The 26324-nt window shown below is 41.9% G+C and overlaps 1 protein-coding gene across 1 annotated transcript in view; it reads left to right on the forward strand.

Moving 5' to 3' along the window:
- The first annotated feature begins 20454 nt into the window (after nucleotides 1-20454).
- Nucleotides 20455-26324, forward strand: part of LOC111068919 — a 32024-nt gene continuing 26154 nt past the window's right edge. The window contains exons 1-2 of the mRNA XM_022358711.2: nucleotides 20455-21493; nucleotides 25399-26126. Coding sequence (XP_022214403.2) covers nucleotides 25991-26126 — 136 coding nt within the window. The 5' untranslated portion in view covers nucleotides 20455-21493; nucleotides 25399-25990. The remainder of the gene's footprint in view (nucleotides 21494-25398; nucleotides 26127-26324) is intronic.

The raw sequence follows: 26324 nt of genomic DNA on the forward strand, positions 1-26324 counted from the left end.
GTACCCAGTACTTGATGCGGAAAAGGGTACAGGTATATTTCACTCGTGTATTTTCTTGATCTTGATCATCATCGTTAGCCAAATCGATAAATCATGCCTGTCTGGCTGTTTGTATTTCACACTTTATCTCGGTGTATACCCAGAACATGTTTTCCACAGTCCCATAATAACTATCCCCACATCCGATACGATCAGTCCCTCGGACAAAGAGACAAATAAATGCATTTTTAATTAAAACTTTTGTAAACATACTCGAACATACATACATACGAGTATACGTATGTGGGGGAATCAGGTGCCATGTATATGTATGTGTGTGTATAAGACACAATTTATTTTCGTCGCTTAGCATTTTTCTATGCCACTTGCGATGCCTCTCGAGCGATTTCGATCTAAATTTACACATGCCCACTGGTATTCGTTAGTATGTACTGCTAGACACAAATGAATTGACACAGCTGGCCCCATAGTAGATTCGCGAATAATCGACTTAATGCTTACACTCGTATGGCATGAAAATTGTACTGAAATTCCCACTCAGTCGAACAAAGAAGAGTCGATCTCAAAAGAGGCTATTCAAAGTGAATACCTCTCAGCACGCTTGATACGCTTATTATGCGAGTATTCCATCGCTGGGTATTACAAAACTTGCCTGCCGGGCTCATTCGTACACATGTACATCCGTATGTACAATGTACATACAAAGAGGTGGTTTCTTGCTCATTCACATGCACATACTCGCACTCGTTTATCCAGCTTGATGCTATTAAAAGTTCTTATCTATTGTTGCAGCCATTTTGAATAATTGAAAAGGGCCCATCAGTTCCTTGCGTTTTTTCTGTTTCTTTCGTTCTTTGAAAGGGAGTTCTGGCCCTTCAAACCCTTCAGAGTAGACAGATTGTTGTTGGCAGCTGGCTGGCTCCTTCCTGCCTTCCGTTGCCGTTGCCTCTGGCTGAGCTCAAGAATGTGCACTTACACGGTCAGGAGCGCTTGGAAAAGGAAAAGTTTGCATCAGGAGGCGTGTAATAATTAACTTAAAGTTGCTGGGGCTCTAGCCGAGTAATTAACTCGAATTGAGATTCCGCTATTGCGAATATTCCGCCATTTTGGGGTTAGTGGCGACCCACTTGCCACATCTTCTATCTCATCTAGCACGATAAGCCAGCGATAATTTAATTATACGCGCAACGCCAATCTGAAGTTGCCAACAAACCCGGCTGCGAATTTGGTGCTGGGGGAAGTGGGAAGTGGGAATGGGGGTGTGGATGGGGATGGGGATGGGGAAGACAGAGACTGTGACAAGACTGAGAGTGCTTCGAGCGCCACAGAAGGCTGAGACAGAGCCGAAGGCGGAGGCGGAGGCTGCGGTTGTCCCTGCTGCCGTCGATGTAAGTGGCACAAATGTAAATTACGCGTATTAATATCAATTTATAATCCGAATCCGAAACCAAAAAAATGCTTCTGCACAGTCAGGATGGTTGACGATGATGCGGCAAATCCCTGATAAATCCTTAAAAATTACTTTTAATTTCGTGACGGAAACGCCAAAGCCTTGAGCTGATGCGGACGCCGGTCACATCTTCGGTCCTCAGACGCCGTCTCCACTCCCAACCAGAACTGACTGCACTGTATTCAGAGGTCGGTGGCAGAGACGGCGGAGCGTGGATTGTGCCTCTCACATCCAGCTGACTTTGCCAGCTATGCTGCCTCAATCTTGTGCTTCTCGGAGGGCAGCATCTAGATTAAAGTAAGTCAAGCGATGAAAATAGATTAGGCGTATATTGCGAATGCTGCGGCCAGACCAGACCCCATTCCGCAGCGCCCAACTGCCAGCCATCCCAAGGCCCAACCCAACCCCGAGCGATAAAGCACGGGCAGAGCAACGCAGGCGCCATCCTGGTAGTCGCCGGCAGCAGAGGCGTGAAAAAAATGCCCCCAATTTAATTTGAGTTCTGCGCCGTCCGTGCGTCTATTTGTTTGATTAGTCGATTTTGTGGACTTTGCCGGTAATTGTGCGCCCCCCCTTCTCCACACGCAGTGGGCTGCTGCCGCTGTGCCATGTACTATACATATATTGATGCACATGTGTACATATGTACGTATGCGCATATCTACATACATACATATATGTACATATATGAAGGTACAAGAGTATGTGTGTATTGACCAGGAACAGGAATAAAAATATGAGAGCAGAGCCGGGCTCTGGGCCAGAGCCAGAGCCGGAGCCGAGCACCGCCTCCGTTTATGCTAATGAATTCGAGTTGGCAACGGGCGAACCACATTCGCGGACACAGGCCGGACCGGACCCTCCTCGCACCATGAAATCTCACTCGCACTCGAACACACTGTTGCCGTTATTTTTGCAATATTTGCATAATTGCTTTTGTTGCTTTCATTTGGTTGGCTTTGGCTTTCGATGGCATGGCGCTCAGCGCTCGGCACGGGCAAATATTTGCACAGCCTCCGCCTCAGCCTCAGCCTGCGCTCAATTTTTGGCCAATTTCACAAGCTGCATTCGCCGCCTCGGCGCTCAGTCACACAGATGCACACACGTAAACGAGAACAGGCAGGAAAATTAACGTATTCTAATTAGCACGTTGCCGCTGGCCGAGCTGTAAATTTATGTGCATTGGGCACAGAATTCGCGTATAACTGTGGCGTTGGCAGAAGCTTGAACTGCAACTGGAACAGAAACAGAAACGGAAACGAGCGCAGGCAACGAGACGAGACAAAGACACCGCTGCGCGATCATTGGAAGCTCTACGGACGGATTCGGTGCTCTACTTTTTCAAATTCGCGCGACCGCAACGGCTTCAACGACTGCTTGCCGAGGGAGGCGACTCTTGACGCGGGTATGGCCTTCCAAAGTGTCAACAGCATTTGCGGTGATGCTGATGTCACGCCGACGGCGATGGCCACCGACGGAGACAGACAGAGAGACGCAAGAGACACAAACACAGAGCGAACACAGGAACAACTCACAAGTCGAACGAACGGTTGGGATTGAGATTTTTTCCGACTCTTCTCGACTCGACTCCGCGGCTGCGATGTTAACGTATCCACTGGGCCCGATAGAGTGTCGGAAAATGTTTGCTCATGTTCATTTCCTTCTAGTTTCCTGCAGCTGCGCTTTCCATCGCTCACTCTCTCTCTCATACACACTCTCTCTCTCTCTTTTTCCTCGTGTAGAAGTTAGACGCTCTCTCGTTTCCCTTGCTCGTGTGCACTTCGGGTTTCTACCACTCGTGGTATATTTTGAATATTTTTTTATTTTTAGAATTTTTATTCATTATATTTTGTAATATTTTATGAATATTTTCTGCCTTTGTATGTGAGTTTCTTATTGCTAATATTTTATGTTTGATTCGTTTTGTTTGTTTACATTGTGCATTCATTGGGTTTCTTTTATTTTACCTTATTTATTTATTTATTTTCTACTTAATTCTTCGTTTTATTTATCTTGTTAAATTGTTTTATGTACATACATATGTATTTTATTCAACAATTTTTTTATTAACTTTAGCTAGTGTGGGACACTATTGCACTTGCAACGCACTGCAACGCAGTCCAAATTGCACGCTTTTGCAAGTTATTTGGGAGAGCGTGTACTGGACCGCATACCCCACACGCGAGTGCGCAACACATGGGCCATGGACTGGCAGCGCGCTTTCGTCCACTCTTTGATGCCGAAATTGCTGCTCTGAAGACCTAATTTGAATCTAATTTATGTAACTATTGACATCAGCTGAGTGCGGACAAGCACTTGTGACCGCTTTTTGTTTTGGGAAATTGCTAGCCATCGTCCCGATGCACATACGATTCCGTATACATACTATCTATAAACATAAGTATGACCACTGGTATAATTTCGGAAGTGCCTGGTCCTCGCTGGTAAAAAGTTTTTATAAATCAAAAAGTACCTATAGGCCAGCCATCATTAAAAAATAATAAATATCCAATACACTTACCTCCAATTTTTATTAAATTTGATTTAATTTGATTCACATTTCAGATCCCGAATGGAAATCATTACAGAGCAGGTACTACTATCCTACAAATCCCCTACAAAACCCTACAAATCCTTAATATTGTTGCCATAAAAATATTCCAATCTGACGACTACTTAACATGGTAACAAAAATTACAGAAAAATAGATATGATCATATGGAAACGTTTTTGGGGATATTTTCAGAATTCTTTGACAATAGAAGATGCTTAACCCTGCTTAACGAATCCAGGCTGTTCGTCTGGGATGTGATTTGGTTTTCAGAAGGCTGCCTTGCCATCTTTTACTTCATTGGAATGTACTTGGTGCCGTATGTATGACTAAAACTTTAAATGAAATGAAATGAAATGAATTACTATGTGGATTAAAGCAGCTGAAAATCAGATTGAGATTCCATATGCCACGGACCATTTTACTCAGCAATCAATTTGAAACACTTTCCACTTGCTGAAATCCAACAAGGATACTTCAAGTGATATATTATTAGCACATAAGCTCGTATTTGTTCGACATTCTTCTTTCAATGCTCTGCAATTCCAAGGGCTGCTTACGAGTGGGGCATAAGTACATACGTAATCGAGGATCAGACAGTTTCTTGTGTGTGCTTCGAGCAGTGTTAGGTGTATAAATAAACTCTATTTGGCTGACAGTCGAGAGTTTAGTACTTGCTTTTGGTCTGAAGCCAGAAAGAATTCTCAACATGAAACGAAATCATGCTTAAGCACCAGATTCCATGACAATCAACAGCCAGGGGCATTTGCATAAAACGAAGATAAATACATATGTACATCGCACACAGGGAAGGTCGGAGCGGGAGAGTCAGGCAACCACAGGTCGACCGGTTAAAGGTTAACACACTGAAACATGCATGCGTTGAGGTGGATGTGGGTCCTGCCATGGAGGAATGGAGGTCCCCATTCTGGTTGATTATTGCACCCACCCCACGTCACCCCACGCCACCCCACCCATCGCCGAGACATCGAATGAATCGATTTCGACGATGTTTGCCTGATTGAAGTTATCCCATCCGGAAAACGAGCGAAAAGCCACTTGCGGTTTCATGATTTGCAATGGCTGGCGTTTGGTTTGTGTTTGAATTTTAATTGCAATCGAAAGTCCTGGTTTGATTGATGCATACATAATAAATGCAATGGCACCGAAGGATTCGAACGATTCGGGGGAAAGGCTGCAACGGAACCATGCCAATCCGTCCTTTCTACCCTTTGCCACGGCCTGGTTGAGCAGCTGCCTGTGCCATCAAGTTACACCCTAATGGGCGAATGGGAACGTCGATTTCAATTGGACACAGATGCATATTGAATGGCAGGCCTCTATTTAAATATTGATTCCAGATAAATTATGCCCTGTAAACTGCCGCACGTGGACCACACACTCAACATTCACAGGCAGTGGGAGCTGTTGCTGTTGCTGTCGCTGACGCTGTCACTGTCGTTGTTGCTGTTGCTGTTGCTGTCGCTTTCGCTAGAGTCGTTTATCTTGGTGGAGCGGAAATTGCGGTTGGGTTCGCGGCTGAAACTTTGCGAACTGATTATCGCTGACATGCCGCGAGAGATCAGGCCCAAAGGACGCGGAGTGGCGGCAACAACAAGTTTCCAGCGTACAATTTTACACATGGAAAGCACATTGCATGGCCGTGGCATGGGCTGGGCGGGGCGGGGCCATACCATTTTCGACTTGTTGTCTGCTGTCACAGGCTAGCGAAATCAGGCGCGCAACTCTTTATCCGAGTCGTCAGTCCGACAGCTCAGCGACAATTAATCACGACCATCTGCAGGCACTGGGCGTAAAAATGAAATGTCACAATAAAGCCATTTGTGTGAGAGAAGTGTCCTTTCTGGGAAATGCCCCATTCCATGGTTCTCGACGTGCCACGGACCCAAGTGTGCCTTTGGGCCAATCCTGCAGACACACCATACACCCCATACACACTAGCGACAATTAGCTTTTCTGACAAATGGATTAGTCAAACGCCTCAATCATTCCTTTACAAAACTCCCAGGAGACCCCAGGAGACCCCCGGAGAGGTACGGCGAATGAATGGCAGGAACTTGGACTGGGTTGGGTGTGTACACTTCCGTATAAAAGTCGCATGAGCTCTGCTATCACATAGATTTAGTTCAGTAATTATGAAATGGGCGGTACATTCGGGCGGTTGGTCATTGGGAAATGATGAATCCCTCATACCCCGCGAACTTCAGCCGCATAGACCGCTGGTTGTACGACACTTGTAAAATTGTCACAACATTAATCAAATCGAGCACACAACCAAATGCGTGCCATAAATTTTCAGTCGCGCTTGGTGGCCAGATGCCAGCTGTGGCCTGGAGTACGAGTGACGTGACCGCCCCTGTGGCCTGCCAGTGAAAGTGTCGGTGAAAGTGCGGCGTGACAAGCCAGGGACCCCAGGCCGAGCCCGGAGCTCTTACCAACAAATATGTATGTACAATGTACATATATGTATGTACGTTTGTATGTACATTTTTAGCACTGCTACTGTTCGAGTAGTCCTGTACGGACGTATGATTGTGTACGCAAATTCTGTTTAACCAGGCGACTGTAATCACAGACACGCGCCTGAAATATTTCCGCTTTCTCCGAATGCCCCTAATGCCAATCGCTGGTGCAGTGGCGCAGCATCGCGACACACATATGTATGCACATCTGCATATATGTACTATAGTGTATTGGCGCACTGACTTGGGCAATGCCGATGACTGGGATGACGATGTTACAAGAGAGTACGGGAAGAGCACTGCTGGTACAAGCTTCGGACACGTCAAAGCTGTAGTTTGGATCTAGGATGGAAATTGTTCTGTCTGTTCTACTACTCTAGCCAGCAAGCGGGTAGAGTACACAACGAATAATGGCAGCCAAATATACTTGAGACAGGAAACGGAGTTCCCTTCTGAGGGGGAGTGACTGTGTGACGAATCGCCGAGGGGGGTCTGAAATCAGCGGTGTCGAAATCAAAACGAAAGTGAGCCCCGACAGTCAGATGAGATACCGGAAGGAAAGATCCCACTGGCTGATTGACACACTCGACAAATAAATCATGCTTATTCAGTGGCTTAGCGCACGCCGATTTTTTCCTTGGTGCGTGAACAAATTGGTTGCAGCTGGAATCTCAAAATACACTCAGAGAAGTGTGTACATATACATACATACATATGTATATACAATCCCTTATACAAGAATCCCTATCCAAATGGTTGGGTGCTAATTTGAATGTACGGGGTACCGGTACCGTGGTTACATAATTATAAAAAAAAGCTTTAATGGTGGATGATGTAGAACCATATGTGGTGTTAATAAATTATTGCAGCTCAGTAGATTCCACGAAAAGTAGATGCAGATTCCAGGAAAATCATTCAAAACACTGGTGCATAGGCGTAGGCACCCTTCGCCCTTAGTACAGCATTATTATCGTTCATTCGACATATGTAACTAAAAGTTAAAATTACACATACTTAAATGTACATACATACATATGTATATCGATAAGTGTGATACACATATGTTTGTTGGACAGCGACTATAATGACTGAGGATTATAATAAGCTGCCTGCTGAAAATTAACCTGGAAGATCAGCAACCTTGTCGTTAAAGGCATGAACGAATTTAAATGAAGTGAAAAAAATTTAGTCTGAAATGAGTTCAAGTTAATTATTCGAATTTCGTAGTCCAGCGGGATTAATAATTAAATTTAAACCTTTCGTTTTAGCACGATATATATATTTATATCCGAGAATGTATGTACATATTAGGGTTTATATTATATTATTATCCTTTTAAGACTTTTTACAAATTTACCCTAATGTTCATTCCCGTTTAGATAATATGTACATAAAAAACATAAACTGAGCGGTTCCAGCCACCAGATTCAATGGAGGAAATTTCTATAGAGGAAATAATCTGTTGTCACAAACATTATTTATCTGCATTTAAAATGTTGACATATATATGAACATACCTACAAATACATAAATATTTTCATTATAATGCGAAATTGCATCGACGGCGAATTATTATCAATTTTTGGATCAACATGATCTTCTAATTGCCAAGACTGTTTACATTAATAAATCGCTTTTGCGAATCTCCTACACGTTGTCACTGCTTGCAAAGATAAACCTACTTAGGAGATCTGTGAGATACATATGTACCGTGAGCCTGTATACTCTGTTCATCCGACACAACGGGGCGAAGCCTGTCAGCGGTGTCTACCTATCCGGCCTGCACCCTGTTTACATCTGTTTATCTGTATAAAAATCTCGTATACTCGTACTGGTACCCCCACATGTGCTCCGTAAATTGGTTATGATTATGACATTGACATTGTGACTCGTTGACATCGTTTGCTCTGGACTTGCGGCTGACGTTGGGAAGAGAAGCGCTGAAATTCCGCTGCAAGTGATTTCGCTTTGATCCAGGTTAAACACTTAACACGCTGTAAGCCATCGCGAATCTCGGCAAATCCACTCATGTGGAATACACTCAATTCCAGCGCATGTTAACGCAAACACACAAGCACCGCCAATAGCTACAGGGTACAGTGTCGTGTCCATGCGCCACGCGGTAAGCCTGGGAGCATTGCGGCGCGGCAGGAGCTGGCTTCCAGTCTCTCCTTATCTCTGCACAAGTGCCCCAAAAATAAATTACACGGCTCAAACAGACACACATTTTGCACATGCTTGTGTACGAACATACATATTTACCATGTATGTTGCATGCCCTTCCAGGACGAATCCTGCCGATCGACATGGCGCCGGATGCCGGCAAACTCCACCGCGCCTCGACATGGCTGCTGTCAGTTGGCTCTGCCTGCGCCGAAGCCTCCCTCATGTCGCCTAATTTGAGTTCCTCGCCGCCTGAGTTTTCCCCATTTTCATCACAACATCCAGTACTCGTAGACTGCATTCGCATGTAACGTATACATATGGAAAAGAAGTGTTTCTATCCCATAATAATATATTTTCGTGTATATTCTTGGCCAGCGAGTAGAGATACTACGAGATCCTAAGAGTTTGAGAAAACTATGCAACGCTTTGTGTGTATGTAGGTATTATCCACCTATCCGACCCACCTATAATAATCAGATTCAGATTAAAGAAAACAATTAAATAAGAAGAATATTGATTTTTTAGTGGTATAGCTGTAAATGTACACATGGAATATAGTCCGATTGGCAACTGTTACACCGTCTCTTATTTTATCTGCTCTGATGCCTGTTGATGGGGCGTCACTTGGGGAACCGTGATCCATCTTGAGGCTGCAACATGTCGGGTAGTTTTTCATTCAAAACAACAAACCTTTCGAACAAAAAGAAACTTTCCATATGTATGTACATATATGTATAGACGTGAGTATCCCTCCTACCCTACACACAAAAGGGAGCACTTTCACTATACTTAGCGCTGAACACTAGGCGGCGACTTGCCGACAGTCCTTGTATTCTATTCTTTGCTTCGACGGAGTGTCGTGTGTCTTTTCGGGATTTCCTCTTTTCGTTGTTGCCCCTTGCGCCGCGTGCGACAAACCTTCCACTTCCCCATCCATTTCCTGGCCTGCCACACGTGCGGCTGCGGTTAGTTTTCTGTCTCTGGATGACACCACGGCGTCACTGTCGCGTCGCCGCCTCTAAGTAACCCCCGGGTGTCTATACGAGTGCTTCGGGTGTGGGTGCAATACCATACCCGACTGACTGCCGGGGTCTGCCGGGGAGTGCCGGGGAGTGTCGGGGAGTGCAGTGCGGTTTCTTTGTCGCCCCAGCAAATGCGGTTGCACATTGGCGGAACAGATTGGTTTCGATGTGGTTTGCTTCGCGCTGGTCTCGTATCGTCAGTTCTGTCGGAGCGAGTTGTGTGGACAGTGGAAGGGAGTTTCAGGATTCAAAAGAAATTATACTCGGTTCACAAGCATTGTAATTTATTCCCACAATTGGCTGTTTAAATGCGAAGCTACTGGCTTGAAAATTCACATGACTTACCAGAGAATGCACAATGCTCATATTTAAAAGGCGAAATTTTTTAATGAACATCGTATCAGAAAAGAGCAAGCGGAGCTCTTCCGTTTCTTGCTGTCAGATTTCATTAATGTTTTATTGATCTCAAAGCCACAGAATTCGTCAAAAATCAGCCAAACGGTCGGCCAATTAGCATGCTGAGGCGTCTCTGTCACCCGTTCTTTGGTCTTAATACTACAGAGGGTGCAGTATTTTTCTGCGCTGGGTGGTGGGTGACTCTTTGGAGAGAGATCTGCTTATTATAGTCATTGTGTCCGGTGAAGAACGATCCCCAGCTGGGCCCCACAACAAGGGACAGAAGCCCCAATGCCTCATTGTGCCAGTGTCGCATAACATCTTCTGCTCTTCATTATGGTCTGACTTCAACAGGGGCCCGGGACCCACTCCCAGCCTCCTGGGCCCACGTGGCGGCAGCCACCCGATGGGGCTTACGTCACGCAGCGAAAGTGGCGAATGGTTGTGTACTCGTGTACTCCTACTCGCACACGAGCTGTGTATGTTGGTATGTATGTGCCAAGGCGGGTGTGGTGTGCACTCTAAGTGTGAGGACATGTTTGTGCTCCTGGTCTGGATGTTCACTCAGTCATTAGGAGCATGTAACGAATAAATTGCGTCTAATAGCCTTCTGCATTTAAATGTGGCGCTGGAACAATATCTCGTCGTCTCTTTTCTGGCGCAGTGGCTCTTGGGCAGGAAGCAAACGCCTAATTTTCTTATTTTCTGTCAGGCGAGTTGTGACTGAGCGCATGACTGAAATAACCATAAAACATAACACTGTCCCTATAAAACAGTCCTCGGCACCAGCTAGCTCGAAGACCATATAATGCGTACGAAAACTTAGCAGCCCGTAATCGGTAGAGATTTTCTTGTTATACCCTAGCAGAGGGTATCATGTTTTGGGTCGGATTTTAGCAATGCACAACCATAAAAAAAAGAATGTGGATTCTATCATTGGAATGATCGGGCGAAGATCAATTCTTTGGGAAAAAAAATTGTTTGCCTCCGAAGGTAATTCAAAGAATTGCCGGAAATTTCTGCTTGAATCTTTGCCATGTGATTATGATTGAATAAAAATCGAATGAAAATATATTTAGTGCAGCAATAGAGCCGAATCAGGTTGTACTAGATTTTTCCCAAGAGCAAGGACTATAGTTTAAAATATAAATTGTGCGGGAATCCTAATTGGGGAATTTTACAAAATGTCTTCTCTTATCATATTATTTTTTCCTATTTTGAATTCATTTGTTGCTTCGCCCTGCAGACTTATTCGAATTTATATTTATTTCAATCTAATACACATACCAGGAGTACACATACATATGTATGCACAATTTACTCCTAAGGATGTGCTGGTGTTTTTTTTTTGTTGAAAATATATACATTCGTTTTTTCCCTATTTACATACGTATGCAATACACCCGCATTCTGAAGGGAGGCCTCGTTGCTTTCATCTGACTTGTATCTCCCAGATCGCCTAATGCTCTAGTTAATTCTTTGCATCCAACGAATCTGCTCCCTCATGGATAGTCACTGTGAATGGGAATGCAACCCCAGGGCGACACCGCTCGAATTCAACCTTTCGGCGTAGTACACCTTGATGAAACATACATATGCATGTATGTATGTGTGTATATACAATTTTGTATGCTCATGTGCTTATGGGTACGAGTATATGTATATGAGTATGTAAGTATGAGTAGATACATACATATGGATCCGTAGGAAAGTGCAAATGCTGGGGCTGGCAGGAACTGAAGCCCGCCTAAGGGTTCAGGATGATTGCGGGCTATTTTTGTTTTTGTTTTTCCCCACTGGTGTTAAATTGGATTTATCGCTTGACCAACATGATTTTCCGCCTTTGCTGTTCCGGCTAGGCTGCCTTAATTAAATTTCACAATTTAGTTTATTTTTAAACGAAGTTGACAACGAAAACAGGTCATTAGGAGCATTATCGCATCATAATTCTGTCAGGGCGATAACAAAGCTCTCAATTCAATTTAACTTCCTCGCTGGGGCCCACAGGCGTCCGACGAGTGCTGCTCTGCTCCCCGTGTGGACTTTGGGGCCGTTATTTCTATCTAGGAAAGAGTGTGGCAACGAAAGGGATGGGAGCGTACTATACACGTGTCCCTGGTCGGGTGTCCCTGCTTCTACTGGGCGAGATTTGTTGTATCTGTACTACAAAGGCTGTTTTCCTCTGGGAATGTTGTGCGGTGCGGTGCGGTGCGGTGCGGCGGGGCTATTGGGGGAGTGGAAGTCCGCATTTAAATGCAGGCACAAAACGATATTGTGTCATGCTGGGACTGGGACCTTGCCTGGCGTTGGCACTGTTGCTATTGCTGTTGCAATGTTAACAGAAACTGAATCAAACATCTGTCAAGTGTTTTACTAAATTGGGGTTTTTGTTTGCATTTTTATCATCGTTGCCATAAATGAACCCTCCCGGACTGGCGAATATGTTTCCTCGCATACTCGCACCCGTACTCGTAAATGGCAACTTTTGAATATATTAGTGGCATCGTTGGGAGCAATCAGTGTTGCGGCTGCCACTCTCAGTGTCTGTCTGCCCGTCTGTCTGTGTGTCCGCCTAGCCCCCCATTGTCCACGGCCCCTGTCTGTCTCTCCCTGTCACTTGCTTGTCTCCTTGCCGTCCTTGTCCGATTTCTGGTTCGTTTGCAGCGTTCACATTTCAAATGTAAACTGCCAAGTAGGCATTCGGTCCTAGGAATTTGCATAATTTACTTACGAGTATGTCGCCCCGCCCCGCCTCTCCGCCCCCTGCAGATGGCAACACCACTGAGCTCGATTCACTTTCAAGTTGTTTTCGAGGGTGTCTGCGGCGGCCACTCTGCTGATGAAGTTGTCAAACTTAAAGTTTCGTTCTAGCCGCCGAAATCGGGTCGCCCTTCTATTCCCCCCGAAAAACCTTTAGATTTATTCGGTATCCATTCCCTAAATATCCAATTGTGCAGGACAGTTTTTATATGTACCTACAAATATGAAATATTAGATAGTATGCATAAAGAATCAAAGTTACTGTGACTCTATTGCCATTTCCTTTGCACTAAGTGAATGCTCGAAAGTTGTTTAAGAAACAAATCTCAGAGACAGGTATAGTATAGTCGGAAGGTCGACGAGAGCGCTCTCACTTGCTGGAATTCCCATTAAGCGTGTCAATGCTCCGCCTGCCCCCTGCTGCTTCAACCAATGGTTTTTCAGGGAAAGGGAGCTGGGGTAGTAAGTAATCATTGTGTGTGCTGTCGTGTGTCATATTAGGCTACATTGTCAGGAATTGTCTGCTTTGTTTTTGGACAGTGCAACAATTGATTGCTACTTTTAGACACGTTGCGAACGGTCTGTCCCTGACAATGGGCGGTCTGGCTCGTTTGCCTTGATATATTTACTCTAATTACCTTCCTAATAACAAATCAATTCCGTTTCTCCGTTCTCTGTCAGCAGATTGTGAAATGTGTACGTTTGAAGGTGTTTAGCCCTTCCAGTTATTGATTATCATCAATTTGCCTATGTTCATAATAGGTGCATCAACAGCTGTCGTCTGTGCCACATTTTAATAGTATTTAATCCTCTTAGTTACAACTCTAAGCAAATTAACATCGCAAGGACCCAGTTATCCGGCTTTATTAGACCGGACTCAATTTGGTTTATCTTTATTGGTTTCATTTCTAGTGAGCCGAGCTCGTGGGGCAGGTCGCCAGCTTCCCAATTGTAGCGTGTAGTGTTAATGCATTAGTTGCCTCAACGGATTGCTTTACTTTCTTGGCTTTGTTTGTCGTTTTAATGTGAGCTTCTTATGGGCTGGTTCTCTAGTTTATATTTCAATTTAATTCGGCCCGAGTTTTGACAGTCTGTATGCGTTGATTTATGCCTCCACAGGAACACACCATCTGCCATCTGCCATCTTCCATCGACCGTCCCTAATTGCTGGGGACATTCTTCATGGCCTGGTGTTTGTCTGATGTTCCCGCCTTTGGAGTACACCCCAGCTCGTGTGCGAACGCTTCCTGGGCTCGCCTCGCACTCAGATCAGTGATTGATTTTATGGACTTGAGTGGCGTTGACGCTCGCACGTTCCCCTCTTCTGCTATTTCGCTTCCCGGAATATTTGTTTTCATGACACTTATTTCCAGTATGCGACCCCCTCCCCTCCCGCATGGGCTACCTGGTGCCTTTGAATAATTTGAAAATGAAGCGTACCTAGAATTTCAAGCGATATGGATTGGAGGGAAGTTCTGTTCCTAGAGGAAGAAGCTATCCTATTCCCTTCTCCACTCCGGCCCGCATATGTGCGTAGTCAATAAAAGCGGTGTCATTGCTGTTGCTGGCGACTCATACCATTCGGATGTGGGAGCAGCACTACGACGAAGTGCTATGCGGCATTTTCCGTCCGTCTGTGTTTGCAGCACGTGAGCAGAGTCATTGTCACCATGGAACGCACGGCGCCAGGCAAGCCCATAAATATTATGCAAGGCAACCGGAGACACGTGTAAATGAGGGGACGCGACTAGTCGTGCAAGGGGAGATGCAAATTTTATCTTTGAATGTTCTGAACTCCATTCTAAAAGGTCGAACAAAGCAGCTTGCGCATTTCTTAATAATTAAAAGTCCCCCCGTTTTCACATGATGAATTCAAAGAAACTAAAATCGAAATAGGACTAGCTTGTATTCTGCTTGAATGGTGTTATTGAGTCCAGTTTTATGCTCAGTTCTCGAACCATTCGCAATATAAATTGTACCCATGATTGTATTATATTGTAGCAGCACTCTTCGTATGTTCGTCACTCTAGAATGGATTTGGAAAACTTTAAAGGTAAAAAGTTAAGTAAATAAGGAAAAGTTTTTTTTTCCTTCCACCCGCTACAAACTAAGAACATTGTGTGGTATCCCGAAGATATGCAGCTCCTCTATAATTTATGATATTTATATTTATTTACTTATATAATAGTAATTAGTAATTCAAGTAAATCAAGGAATTCGTTCTTTATTGTTCAGCTTCGTGTTGACAGAAGTTGTTATGGCCATCGAAAATCTGAACTGTTTTGGGTCACCTTTCTTTAAGTTATTCGATACACTACCCCATACATATAAACATAAATGACTCCTTAATGAGCTCGACGCGTGACCATTGAGTGCCCCACATCAGCTATTTCAGGTCCGCTGTTTTGGACTTCTCAGCCAAGTACTAACAGTGTCTTTGGGAAGTTTCTGCAGGATAACAGAAAAGCTTTCCTGTTCGGTTCTACTTACAGTACAGTACTTTTAAGCTTTGAAGCTCTCCATAGCTTTTCATCAGTTTAAATAACGGCAAAATTGAGCAGATTTCACCACCACCCACACATAAAGCTAACCAACAAATTGGGATTCAGGATAGCCATATTGGTACACCTGAAGAAATTAACTATTGTGGTCGTCGAAATGCAAATTCTTTTATATGGAGTACCCACCGGAATAATACACCGGAAATAGAAATGACTTTTTTCTGCTATTAAATTTATATTTTCTACCGAAAAATATTCTTATGATTATTCGATCCTGTTAAATTTTAATTTAAATTAATATCCCAATATAAAAAAAATGTAACTTAGCGACCATAAAGAAGTATTTCTTTGTTGTTGTTGGTATAGTTGTTGAGCTACTGAGATTATTCAGTAGCGTTCAGTAGGCGGGCCGAATCACTCGTTCCCTTAGCGAGACTTCGGCTAGAGCGCGAAAGGACGAGATAGCGTTGGAAAAAGAAAGAATAAAGGCGTGAGATGAAGCCGCGAGGGAGCGGCAGCATATGATGCTGCCATGAATGAACAACAGATGACAAAATGGTACAGTGGGAACTATGATCTACGGATTAAAGGCGAATATTGAGCTGCGTAACCAGACAATATGTTTTAAACAGGATTAAGATATATTAAATGCCTTCGTTATTTAAATAAATAAACTTGTAGGTTCCAGAAATATTTACTTTTTCAGTACAGGAGCTAAACCGACATGCCTATATCGACATACATACATACATATGTATGTATGTAGATATGTAGCCAAAAGGTCGGTAATGTTTCCTAATGGCTGTTATGTAGATCTGAACGAGTCTTTTATTCACCTTTACTCGCGCTAATATGTACTTCTACATATGTAAACTCTACACTTCAATATTGGGTTAAATTATTTCGTAAATGGTAAAAATACATTAAAGAGTCCTTGTTTTTCCCTTAAAACACTTTGCATTATTATACACTAATGAACTTTTGATATGAGATACGATTTGAAGATTCAAAAATTATTCAACGATGGATTTGAGTAAATCATGTATATCTCACCAGTATTTTTGTGGACATATTGAAGCCCAAATGCATTAACGACAGAGAGCCCGCCGATAATCCAAACGAACGTTGACGACATAGTTCTGCCAGAAATTTTTTAAAGGGGTATGATTTAACCGTTTTGATGTCCACCTTTAAATTATATACTTCTATTATTACTCTTCTTGAACAGCCAAATGGCAGGTCTACTCCGTTCGACAGTGACTGAAGAAATGAGCAACTGCACCAGCTTTCCATGGCTGCCCTGTCAAACGCTCTTAGGAGAGTACCGACCTGTATGTTTGCGTGCCGGCACCTGCAGCTATCTTCGTGTCCGCATTTGTGTGAAAGGACAATTGCCCCCGTGATTCGTTCGTCTAGACGAGACCAAGAGGGCCACAGAAGGTTGTCCAACCATGGTAATGGGTGCACACGTGAGCTTTTGCATATGTTTCAAGAGTCTGGTCCTGGTCTGCCACACAACTCCCCTTTTAAATGTCCGAGTCATCAAAGGATACGGCGATTTCGCAGTCGTGAAACGGCAAAGAGTGACAGGAAAAGGTGCAGCAAATTTCGGCCTTTCAATCCCCAGTCTCTAACAAACAAGCCCATATTTTTCAACAAAGGTTATTTTTCCTGTTTAAACCCAAATGAACCGTTTTTCACCACTTGGGTCCCACGAGTTTCATCCCGATAATTACGTATGTATATTTGTGCTGGCAATCACTCTTGTTCGTTACGCCTTGCCTTTGGATTCTGTTCAGATTTATAGGCCCTTCTTTCAATATGCTGGCCTTGGCCTAGCAATAGCTTAAGCAATACAGGCGTGCAAAAAAATGTTTGCGTATTTTATATATAGAAGATCGATTGAGGTGCAATGGCTGCACCATCAAGTGGCTCAAGCGACAAAAATTCGAAGCTTTTCAGAAGGGTTTCTGCGTACCTCCGGCCCAGCAACGCATGGAATAATTAGCCTTATTGAAATTCATTAGGGCATTTAAAGGTTTATTAAATTATTTACAGCATAATGACAAAAATTTTTTTATGTCGGCTCGCAAGTTTGATTGTAATTAATTTGGTAATTTATAAAGAGTGTAAAAAGTACTCCAGAGGTGACTTGAATCCATAATCAAACTAAGCTATGAAGTGTGTGATTCAACTTTTTTATAAAATATTATCGATTGGGTATTTTCCTCGTGATGAATTCAATTGTGGGTCTTGGATGGGAAATAGTAGTAGTACTAATAAACGCCAACAAATACGTGACTGTATCCCGGCGACCTTTGCTGTCTCTTTTGCTTACACAAGTCCAAAGATGTACCGCTCTGTAGGTTCGACTTTCGAGCAAGCGTATTGCGAAAACTATCGTTTCAGATGGACATGCCAAATACTTTAAGCACGTTCAATGCTACGTTGGCCAGGATGCCTTTACCCTTTTCAAGTGTCAAAGTGACAACTCTCTACTTTTTATAATGAGGCGCATATTGGAAGCAAATGTCCAGACGAATAAAAAATGTTTAGAGTACAGCAGACCAGCTGGATCACGATCGGTTGCGGTGGTTTCACTTGTAAGCAGACGATGTCGAGATGCCTCTCAAAAAAATAAATGAAATTTTGAATTAACTATTGGATATTTACTACAGTTAGTACATTTAAATGGACCATCGGCAAATATGATAAATAAAGCATAAATATGTACTTTGGGGATAAAAGAAATCACCCACAGAACTATTTTCCCATGTCAACCAATATATTTGTAAAAAGAGTTTCCAATTTTGGAATAAATTGGTTATTAATTCATTCTTGGTTGATTCTGGATTTGTGGTGTCTGAATATGTCTGAGGGTGCGCGGTTATTGATTAAGTGTGATGTTACAGGAGCCTGCACACACATTCTGGTAAATTTAACTCCTATACTTTCCCTTTGAGACTTAAGCGTAAAACGTGGCTACATTTATGGAATAGGCAATGGATTTATTGTGGCTGTAACATACATTTACACGTATTTATTATTATACCTCAGCACTCCATGAGTTGCTGTTTTTCTGTTCAGTCTGTTTCGGTGTTAGAGTTAAGATTTATCTAATAATTATAATTGATAGAAACTTCTTTTCTTTATATATTGTGTACCAATTTACTTTAATGACTACCCTGTCGTGACCAAAGTGACGGCGCATTGGTAGATAAAATACCAGGATGTAAAAAACAAGATTTGAAGGAAATGAATGGACGCTAACAGGTTTTCGCAGCTAAAATAAATAGACAGAGAAGGACACGAGTATTATTATCATAATCTAAGCAAAGATTCAATAAACACTATACATCGTCAGTTAAATTTCAATTAATTATTGTATGAAGATGATTTCGTTGATGGTAAACTGATTGATTGACAGATTCACTGAACTCAATAAATGATATGTTGATGTGCAAAAAAATACTATGATCGGATTCTTATATTTAAACTAGAGCTTTCGAGGATTTTGAGTTATTTATAAGCAATTAATATTGACAGTTCAATTACCATTAGTCTGGGTGAAAAGCAACCGTTTGCTTAAGTGATTTATGCTGCCTCCCACACTGCCACTGCCAACCCCCATTCGCGATGGCCTTCTTGTAGGCGGCAAAGTATCAAAACGCAATATATTATCTTTGGTCGACCAAAACCTAATCTTGGGCCACGGGAGCAGCTTGCCTTGGGCAGTCAAGTCGATTGTAGGGAGCCTCAAACAATGATGGGGAATCTCAGCAAAGGAGCCGTCGCCGTCATCGCAAATAAAAAATAAACTGTTATTCATGTTATTTTATCTGAGAGGCGAAAAGCGATTTCCCACGCTCTCAGTGATGCCTCGAAGCGGCGCGGCGGTTGCTGTCATTTGCTGTCGGCGGGGAGACGTACGACGAACAGAAAGAAGCCTTGGAACTCCGGGTGTTTCAGGTGGCAGCCCACGGGGAGCTCAAACTCCAGTGCCTATCATTGTCGTCAAATTTGTGTTGCCCCAGTCCAATTATGTTGATTAGGGCTTCGTGCTCGAAATCCGTCATCAATTAAGATATCACGTCAAAATGGCGTCGTGGGGCAACAATAAAAGCGACAGCCCAGTTGATTGTGGTGCGTTTACACCTCCATCCCCCAATGACTATGCCGATGCAACCGCTGCTAATAATTGTGAACTTCTTGGGCGATTCCACTACTTAGAAAATCCAACCTCGTCCGCATATACCGCACTAGCACATACCTACATATGTGCATTTCTATGTAAATATGTACATGTTAGTCACAAGTTATTCCGGAAGAACTTGTTCCTTTACCGTCAGACAATAAAACTTTTGACCAATTGGCCAATTGCCTAAGCTACTTTAAGACCCGACCAACATTTCTGGTCAGAGTTATGCTGCGATTCCTATATCAACATTACCTGAGCAGAGGTGAGAGTTTCTCTGGCTTTGGCCGCGACGTGCACACTTGACTCGGAACGTTGCAAGTTGCTAAGATTTACGCTTACCTGCCCAGGCTTAGGCGACTATTAATGTGACAATTTAACAGATCGCTCCTGCTAATGGGAATAAGTAAATATATGCTACATTACATTACATTTCAAATAGGTGTCTATGCAAGGAACTGTGGGTTGTACTACATACATATCTTCGTTAAACCATAGCTGTGAGTGAAAGTTTGAATGGGGATTCATTTCTTCAAGCTAAATAAAACTGAACGCATCGGGAATAAGTGAGTAGCAGTCCTGAATCGAATATAACCCATGCGTAATTCAAACAAAAGCAACGGTTTGCAGAAAGCGTTTTCAAAAGAGCGCGCTCTCGCTTTGGACATAGGGTCGCACCGCTCTAATCCTCGCTGATTTCAATGAATCCCGTTAGAGCAGTGCGACACTACGACAATAATTGTGCAGAAAAAGCCCTAACGGTAGCTTTGTGTTTCTCTTAAAAGCTTCAACTCCGACACAGCATCTCTCTCTCCAGCATCCATCCCTTCGGGTCCGACATCCCTTCGGGTACTTTCGACGTGCGTAGCCTGACTCAATGCCTAGACTCTGCGATTAGTTAGTTAGTCCAGCATCGTACGGCCCCGCAGCCAGAGCAGACCGCAATCAATTGCAATCCTAAAGAGCCGTACACCATAGTCAACCGAATCCGTAATATTGTCGAGAAATCAAAGTTACAAGCGGAGAGAACGACACCGAACCGAGAACGTACCCATGGTTCCGTTCATGGGTGCGATTAATTGTAGTCGGCTCTAAATTAAACTTACCTATAGACGGGCGATTGTCATCAGCGGGTCGTGCCCACCCTGGTGAACATTACAACGCGATTAATTTGCTCCAATTAAGGCAAATTCACATTATCAGGATTCGACAAACGACTCCAGTGTAAATGGCCACCTAGTGAAAGTGGAAAAGTATTCTACTCAGGGCGATTTAAAAGTGTAATAATCTCCCATGTGTAATTAATAAAACAGAATAAAATAACAGCCTGTGGAAAAAGAATGTTTATCAAATCCGAATTTCCCCCGACACCCACCCTAGTTATCAACGAAGCTTATCAACAAAGCTACATGCAGATGAAAATGTGAAAATTGCTTATGGAATAACTTTCCTCAAAAACAAGCATCGAACTAAATTTGTGTCGCGGCTACATTGCTTGGCGACGATTCAGCACTTTTGTGTCGACTATTTGTATTTGGGGGCAACTCTACCCTTAAATCGTGCCAACCAAGCCACTTGGCTGGAATGGCCAGTGAAAAAGGATAAGGCGACATTGTTCTGAGCGAAAAGAAAAGTGAGTCAAGACAAGCAGACGTGCTCGTGTCTGTGTAAAATTTTTGCGTCGACTTGTTTAGCAATATTCAAACAGAATCGTATACCCAGTGCACAGCGAATCTGTAAATCCTCTAAAGTGATGGAAAATGCCGTGACGGTGACGGGTTTGGATGTTGGATTTGTGAATTTTGGCCCTTAAAAGCGACAGTTTGACAGTGAAGTAAGGGAAAATGAGCACAGTGTTTTCTTTGGAATAAATTCAATTAAAATAAATTGATTGCGAGTAGCAAAATCTGGGCATTGCGGATAATCGTTTCCCCTCCTTTGGATTATACTAACAAACGAACTTTGAATGGTAATAAAAACTCAAACTTTTTGCTTGTATTTTAAATTATTATAAATGCATTTGTATAATTGAATTGGAGATAATGTCATCCGGACCTTTCTTACTTACTGAAATTCATTGATATACGTATTGGATATTATTTGATATTAGAAGATTAATTAAGTTTGTTGCTGCTACCCCCAAGTTAGATTTATTTTTGGACCAAAGCGAAGTGAGTTAGTTGAAACTATTAAAATAATTGGAATTCAACAAAAGCAGTCCCTTGGCTACAGCGCATAGGATGTTTACTTATAATATTAGAAGCAACTTATTAGCCATGGTATTGAATTGTATCCGAGGCTAATACTTTTATTATTCAGCAGATATATAAAAGATTATTTCTGTAGGATAGTGTTATTACACTCCCTGCTGAAATGGGTCATTTATGGTCAGTTTTTGTAACATAGTATGAAATAATATTGAAATTACTGTATGAAAAATACATATACTTGTATGTAAATCAGGTTTGGGCTCCCCTTTTTGCTTTTGGTAGCAGTCCAACAACAATAAGACACTTCCTCTTCATGCATTGCATGTATTATGTTTTTGCTTGCTCGGGTCCGAAAAGCGTTGTCACCCGTTGCCGAAAAATAAATCTCGGAGCAACGGGAGCATGAAATGATTGATCTGCAATCTGTTGATCTATTGTAGCACTCGGTTTCTGCACCTCCAAAAGACGCCATGATATCTGGTAGGGATTCGTTCCGTAAGGATGGTTTGTCCCCAAAAAGTACATACATGTATGTATGTGGGTGAAGTTGTGTGTTCCATCAACCCTAATAGACAAGTAGTTTTTCGCATGCCCGTCTTTACGTCTGACTGAATGTTACCTGCACCCAAAAAGATAATTAGAGATGCCATTTTTTAATCTCAACGATCCTTTTTTTGATTATTTAAACCACATATCCTTATAAACTCCCTGCTGTTCATATTTACTCGTAGTATGTTGCGGCAACAAGTCAAACATTTTATTTGTATAATCCCTTAACGCAGAGAACGAAAAGTATCTGACATATACGGTACATGCATACATATGTACATACATATATGTATGTATATACTATTTTTTCGTTACATCCATAATATCCGTCAGTTTTAAAGCTATCCGGTTGACTTTAAGCAAAGACCAAACTTTTTGCTGAAAATGATTCGGAACCCACTAGATAAGCTTTCATATGATCAATAAACAGGAACATATTTTCCTTCGTTTTGTTTTTGAAAACATTAATCAGCAAAGCTTATGAATGCAACTATTAATAGGTTTTTAAGACTTTTTAGCTGAAGCTTACCTTCTGAGGAATGTTAGACTTACAAATGCAATAATAATTATGCCCTGCGTAATGTTTTGTATCGAAAAAATCACCTTAAAATCAAATGAATAGTCGAAGAAAAATTAAATTCTTGCAACATCCGTTCCTCTGCCACAGTATATTTTTCTTTCCTTGTAAAAGAACCGTTTTGTTTATACTTATTTTGTATTTTCAACGTACTGAACGGAAGTATATGCATTTGGGAAGTTTGTTCAAGTAGCTGCAGCCTATCCGTTTTACAAAATAATATTAGCTTTAACCGTTTTAAACGATTGATAGTTGCACTCATTAGCTTTTCAAAATCGTAAAGTTCAACACTTGGTGTAGAATACACAAGTTACATTATGTGTATATGTATAGATATATATATATTTTTTCCTACACCAACACAAACCATAAGAAATTAGTAAAAGCTCATTTGAAATAGTTCTTTGACGATCTACTTGTTTATTATGAGCTAAAGTTGAATTTTTTATTATTTTTATGGTCATGTTTTCTTTTATTTTTATTTACCATATGAAAGACTATTTTTGATCATATTTGTTCACCAAAGAACATAAAATAAAGAAAATAAAATTCGTATCGTAACGCCAGTAACGTACATATGTATGTAAGTTGCCCCCACGGACTTAATACATATAAACAGAAAAAGATTTACTCTCAATATATAATATATTAGTACACAAAATGTTATACAGACAGTCCTACCCGATTTTCAGAGTTTTGCAATTTATTAAAACAAGCTTAAAAACCACATCTGTTTTTGGTTATGCAATGTCAGTTCATATTTTAATTGATATCTATATAAAACCAGTACGTTCGATTATTGCAATTTTTTTTGAATATGGGGCTACTTAATTTCATTAATTTTTTGGTCTATAGAAATAAAACTTGTTTTATAATTTAAATTTTAAATTTCTTTTAACATGACCATATGAAACGCAAGCTTAAATCTGAAGAACTCATTGAAAACATTTTTTTTAATTAAAACGAGTAGAAACGTGTGATTCGCTGACTCTACTTTTATACCCGTACTCAGTCAGCTGCCCAGGACCATAGGACCGAAAAATAAAATGTTCATAATCATCGTATTTTTTGTGCATACTTATAACAGAAATGTCAAAATTTGCATAATACAATGGTTCCAAAGCATATCTCATTTGTTTTCAAGGGGAAATTTGTCTGAAAATAAAAAAATGTGATTTCCCCACTAGCTACTTTTAAAGGCATTTTTATTTTTAATTATTTCACATGAAAAATATGTTATATTTGTTATGTTTGCATATCACAACGGGCCGAGACCGGCCTAAGTATGTCGGGTTCCTGACGATCCCGACAGCCGCCGCAACCTAACCTAACCTATGTTTGCACTCTGCACTCTGAAGAGAAAAATACAAAGAGACCGAAAAAAAGTTCTATTAACAGTTAACTAAAAGTTTCAGTTTTCAGTTCGCGACCGAAAACATGATTTTATTGTAATTGCTTCGCATTGAATGCAATACGGTTGCTGAAACTACATGTGCTAAGTAAGTTTGGTGTAACTAATTTAATTATAAAAAACTTTTGGGTTACGATTAATTTTAATTTTAATTTTGATTTTCAAAGTAGCGTATGTTTGCAACCGTAATTGTTTTTATACCCGTACTCAAAAAGTGTTAAGGGGTATATAAGATTCGTGGTAAAAGTGGATGTGTGTAACGCAGAGAAGGAAACGTTTCCGACCCCATAAAGTATATATATTCTTGATCAGCATCAATAGCCGAGTCGATAGAGCCATGTCTGTCTGTCAGTCTGTCCGTCCGTCCGTCTTGTTTGACGCCTGGATCTCAGAGACTATAAAGCTGGAGCAACCATATTTTGTTTTCAGACTCATGTGATATCACACTTTCGCCCCGCTCCCTTCCGACCAGACAAAGGACGAAAGTCTGTTACAGGCCCATCTACCAGATTGTCGAATCTGAATCAAACTAACAAAGCGATGCACGGAAGTCAAAAGAATTGCCCGAAAAAGCAGAGAGAATGAAGATTTTCTATTCTTGTTATAAATGTTATTACACACATAAAATTGAGTAATACGTTGTTTTTAAGTAAATATGAAGTGATTCATGGGAAAACGTGAGGAGGAACGTTCGCGACCGGTAAATTATTCAATTAAAAAAAAAAAAACTAAGGATAATTTTATGTAAATATACTTTTTAGAAATCTACGGTAATCCTCTTAAAAATAAATTTATCGCTTTAAAATATTCTGTTCCGATTCGCAGATTTTTGCATTTGACTAGATTAAGCCAAAGTCGACTTCTGCTTTTCGTACGTTCGCGACCGCATGTTTTTTGCAATTATTATGAAAACTAAAACTCTGACACTTTATATCAGAGCACCTTTTTTTAACGCTGCTCTGATTTTGTACGAGGATGTATCGTGTGAGATTCTAAAAATTATTACAAAGTAGTATTGGTTGTGTTTTGTTGTTAGCCAACACACAACACTAAAGACATGGTTGCCAATTGATATTCAGATGGCATGCAAAAGCACTCAATTAATATATTTTTTACTTGTATTCTAGGTACATCCGGACATTTTTACTTAACAAGCGAATGAAAGTTTGATCTGTAAAGCAGAAACGAAAAGAATGTTCAACGACTCGTAAAGAGCCTAACAGAAGCAGCATGTATCCCCAATTCCCCTTAATTTGAGAAAAGGAATTTGTGCAAAGTGCAAACTGGAGAGGAGAATTCCTTTCGTAGTATTTGAACCACAATTACTCAGTAGGCGTGGGAATAGCTGTGGGGCCAAGTTGTAGCTTCCTGAGACGACCGCAACGTGTCACCGTATGACACGCTTATTTGGGCTCCTTGCTAAAGTAAAATCTTTATATTCCTCACCGCAATTGTTGGCTGATATTGGGTAGCGAAGCGTGAGGAAAACACTGCCGAAGAGGACGACAATTCCAAGAGCAGAGCTCATTCGAGCAGAAGCCTCATCCCACGTCTAATTGCCAATGAAAGCGGCGACTGCGTAAACCACAACGAATCGTGAATAAACGGAAAAATCACTGTGCGAGTGCGAGTAATAGAGGAATCCTTTGCCTGACTAGAGGATATAGAGCCACCTCGCTCTCGCTGGCCACTTCTGTGTCCCTCGGCGGCAGCTTTGCGATGGAGCCGCGCCAGAGCTGGAGGCGACAGCGCTCTCGCTCCAGCTCCCGTCCCGTGCATCTTGGAGCGGCAGTTCTTGCGTTAGCCTTGGTGTGGACACAGTCACCCAGCTCCGTGCTCTGTGGCGAGAAGTTGGGTAAGTGGCTATATCGCTCTTCTTATTTACAGCTCGTTCCATATTGCCCTCTGCCTTGACGAAGCCCAGCGTAAATGCTCTTCTCGTTCCTTCGGTGCCAATGCCCCTGCCTTTGTTTGACTGTTGGCTTCATGGCTCTTATCTTTTATTTATTCGAGTTGTTATTTGACATTTTCTCCGCCGCTGATTCCTTCGTCG

The sequence above is a fragment of the Drosophila obscura genome, unplaced genomic scaffold, assembly GCF_018151105.1.
Source record: "Drosophila obscura isolate BZ-5 IFL unplaced genomic scaffold, ASM1815110v1 contig_109, whole genome shotgun sequence".
Classification (NCBI taxonomy): Eukaryota; Metazoa; Arthropoda; class Insecta; order Diptera; family Drosophilidae; genus Drosophila; species Drosophila obscura.